Source organism: Gouania willdenowi, chromosome 15, assembly GCF_900634775.1.
Source record: "Gouania willdenowi chromosome 15, fGouWil2.1, whole genome shotgun sequence".
NCBI lineage: Eukaryota > Metazoa > Chordata > Actinopteri > Blenniiformes > Gobiesocidae > Gouania > Gouania willdenowi.
The window spans coordinates 21837335-21840910 of NC_041058.1; the positions used below are offsets into that span (position 1 = coordinate 21837335).

The 3576-nt window shown below is 49.9% G+C and overlaps 1 protein-coding gene across 1 annotated transcript; it reads right to left on the bottom strand.

The window, feature by feature from the left end:
* Nucleotides 1-568: 568 nt before the first annotated feature.
* Nucleotides 569-3213, bottom strand: irf2bp2a (interferon regulatory factor 2 binding protein 2a). Its single transcript, XM_028469156.1, has 2 exons — nucleotides 1912-3213; nucleotides 569-1690 (listed from the first exon to the last, which is right to left on the bottom strand). The coding sequence occupies exons 1-2, from the start codon at nucleotides 2741-2743 to the stop codon at nucleotides 972-974; spliced, it is 1551 nt and encodes a 516-aa protein (XP_028324957.1). The 5' UTR covers nucleotides 2744-3213; the 3' UTR covers nucleotides 569-971.
* Between the last annotated feature and the right edge of the window lie 363 nt (nucleotides 3214-3576).

Consider the following 3576-nt stretch of genomic DNA (forward strand, 5'->3'; position numbering starts at 1 on the left):
TTAAATTAAAATGCATTTTTGTAAGTGGAGAAATATTTAAATAACGAGTTTGTTCATGCAAAAAAAAAAAAAAACCTCAATATGTATATATGTTATATTTCCTCATATTATTGGATAACTGGAAGTGTGTTTGAGAAGGATTCATGTCATCAAAAGGTCTGAATTTGTGGTTACACAACATGTTTGATGTTGACATGCACGCACTTTATTACTGACTCAACAGATTTCAGCTGACAAGAACATGACTCAGCACCTTTCTCTTTTAGACTGTTGCACAAACTGGAAGAAAAAGAAAAACAAACAATGGCAATGTGTGCATTTCTGTTTTTCCACCTCGACCACACGTCTCCATGAATCACAGGAAGAAAAAAAAAAAGCATATGTGCAGGAGAGAGCAGCCGCCTCGCTGCCTCCAACAGTAGCTCTACTTATGTAGCGCAGCTTAAATCAAGCCCTTCTGAGCCGTCACAACAACAGCCGCCTGTGTGTCAGAGCCCCATCTCAACCACTGGTGCACAAACCCCCTGCGCCACGTATTCACTCAAAATGAAGCAAGCTCAGACAATAAGTTCATACAAGATCAGAAATTGTATTTGGCAATTTTTAAACAAGTGCATACAAGTACAGCTAAAAGCATTTTAGTTTTTGCCAAGTGCTCGTAGAGTAGCATTAGTCACATTCTACGTTAAACAGGAACTGCCACCAGACCTAGAAGTACATCAAGAATTTTTGTTAAACATCAACAAAGAGGAACGTAGTTCATTATAATGAGTACATACCTTTATCTTCAAAAATATAGAAACACAATGTATTCAAAAATCAAAAATTATACAACCATGTTTACGAAGTATACTCTTCCCTTGGGTCCAATATGTACAAGTCCGTTAGTTTGTTTGAATGGTATGTATGTGATATTTATATATTTATACTCATATTTTGTTTCCCCTCCCCAAAGAAGTGTTCAGACAAAATCAAGGGTCTCTCTCCTTTTTTACTTTGACATCTCCTGCAAGGATGGTGGCGATTTCTCCTTGCATGAAAGCCCATGGTACGTTTGAGCCAACCAGGGGACATTTCTCTCCACTTGGACAGTACACTTCACCCGTGGCACCTTGTTGCTTTATGCTGTCCCTCGAGCAGGGGAAGCAGAACTTGTGAGAGGGCACAGACGGGCACTGAACAAAGTGTGTGTCCTCCAAACGCTCGTGGCACAGCGTGCAGCACAGAGGTATGCTGCCGGGTACCGAGGAGTCCGGAATGCTTTGGGGGTGCACTTGGTCCATGCCTGGTCCGTGAGGAGTACCTGCACCAGACGCCTCCCTCTGGGCCAGCCTCCTCTGATTCATGGAGGACGGTGACAGGGGGCTGCTGCTGTTCCTACGTGTGGTGGAGTGGACTTGGTTGGCGTCCTTTGGAGAGCTGTTCCCACCTGCGTTGTCTGCTGCCATGATGAGCGCCGCCATGGGGGACTGGCCGTTCTGGGCTGCCTCAGGTGGGGTGGTGCGGGAGTGGGGGGATATTGTGGAAGGGGGTGAGGTGAAGCTGGGAGGGGGCACTGGGGGCATTTTCAGTCCGTCGTTGGGCTGTGGCAGCCACTGTTGCCCCTCTCCATTGAGCTTGGCTGCTGTGCCTTCTCCCTCTGGTTCAGGAGACGCTTTTCTCTTTATGCTCCGGGGATGCTTTCCTCTGTCTGTGGGAGGGAGAGGAAAGGGTTAAAGTGTTGAGCTGCACAGCTCCTAATACACAGATCAACAGTTAGACAGCAGGGCAAATGTGCACATGTGCTGTTCCCTACTACACAACAACAATAACAACAACAACACTAAAACAATGTGGATAAATACACGTTCACATGAGCCGTTTTATTTAGATTTTAAAAACTGGGAGTGATGGTAAATCCTCAGTTCTGACCTGATTTGGAGGCAGTGGCGCTGGCCTCGTAGCCCATGACTCGTGGAGGCATGGCGGCGTGGTCCTTCTTGAACCGGTCGAAGGTCTGCAGAGCCATCAGGTCCCTCACCGTCTTTCCTTTGCCCATCCAGTCCGGCTCTGCCCGGTTTTTGTGGCTGTCTGAGATCTCCGGTGTGAGGCTGTCCGGTCTGTGCTTGTCCTTCCCCTCTCTGTCGTGCTCCGTGCTGGACACGGACGAGGGTCTCTTTCCCAGCTCTGCGGGACTACCGACCGTCATAGCCGAGGGAAGCCCCATCTGTCCCTGTCTGCCGTTGACGGCGTGCACCGCGGGCATGCTCCCGTTCACCAAAGGCACGAGGTTCGGCGGCACCCCGCTGATCCTGCGCGGGTTCGGGCTCTGGCGGTTCAGCTCCGGCGGCTCGTCGGGTTTAGGAAATCCGTTAGGGACCGGGATACCGTTCGCCTGCCTCCCAGACTGGTATTCTGGTCCCAGCCTGGGAGGGCGGTCTGAGGACAGCGGGTAGCGGTCCAACGGCTGCGGCGGCCGGGACCCGGGCTCTCCGGCCGCTGCGTGGTTCATAGCCTGGATCTCCTTCCCGGAGAGCTGCGCCTTCCCCGGCCCGGGAGACCTGCCCTCCTGGAAGCCGTGAGCCCGCTTCAGCTGCCGGGCCGTCTCGATGACAAACTCAATGCGGTCTGCTCCTTCGTAGTTGACACATCCCCTGCACACGGGCTCGGTAAAATCCCAGATCATGGCCCAGGGCATGCGGGGCAGGTCGCACAAATAACACGATTGCCTCCTGGAAGAAGCAGCGACCGCCGCGGACGACATAGCAGCGCTGGTCGTCGACACCCCCCGAAAAGAAACCCAAAAAAATATGCCTTGTTGTCTCTCCCCCTGCTTTCAGCTCCCCGCAGAATAAAGACGAAGTTCCGCAGTGAAAAAAAAGGGCGCAGGCTGCTCCTGTCCTGGTGTTCTGGTGGCTCACGGTGGACTTTCAGAGGCAGAAGTTCATGTCGGTGTGTAGTTTAGCCCGGCACTCCTCTGTCTACCTCCACTCACTGCCTACTACTGGCTCAATGTGGAGCAGTGACGTCACCGCGGCTCTGAACGCCCGCTTCCACCTCAGCCTCCGTAAACCTGCTTTTCTTCGACAGACCCTCCAACCCCACCTCTGCAGTCTCTTATTTAATCACCTCCAAAATAAAAAATAAAAAAAAAAACTGCAGCCGTCCAGTCCCCCCCCCCCAGTACCAGTTCCACTACCAGTACTACAGCACAGCACTGCTGAACTCACTGCTCTGCTTTGTCCTGAATTCCCAGCATTATGTGAGACATCACTGCAGAGTGTTTGTCTCTGTGCACTAATCTGCTGCTGCTGTTCAATGAATGAGGTGTTGGGCAACCATTGGAAAAACTACTATAGCAGTGGTTCCCAAACAGGGGTACCAACAGCACTTTTGCTCAATAAAATACTGTATTTTCTTATAATTTATTAAAACAGGAGTATTTTATGCTGTCGAGGCCATTTCATCACACTTCTGACAATAGGAGGCAATCATTAGCTACATTTTTTTTACAAAGGATACCATATTTACCTATTATTGAAGTAATCACGTAAAAGTTGAATGGTATTAAACAAAAAAATCCACTTTAAATTCCAC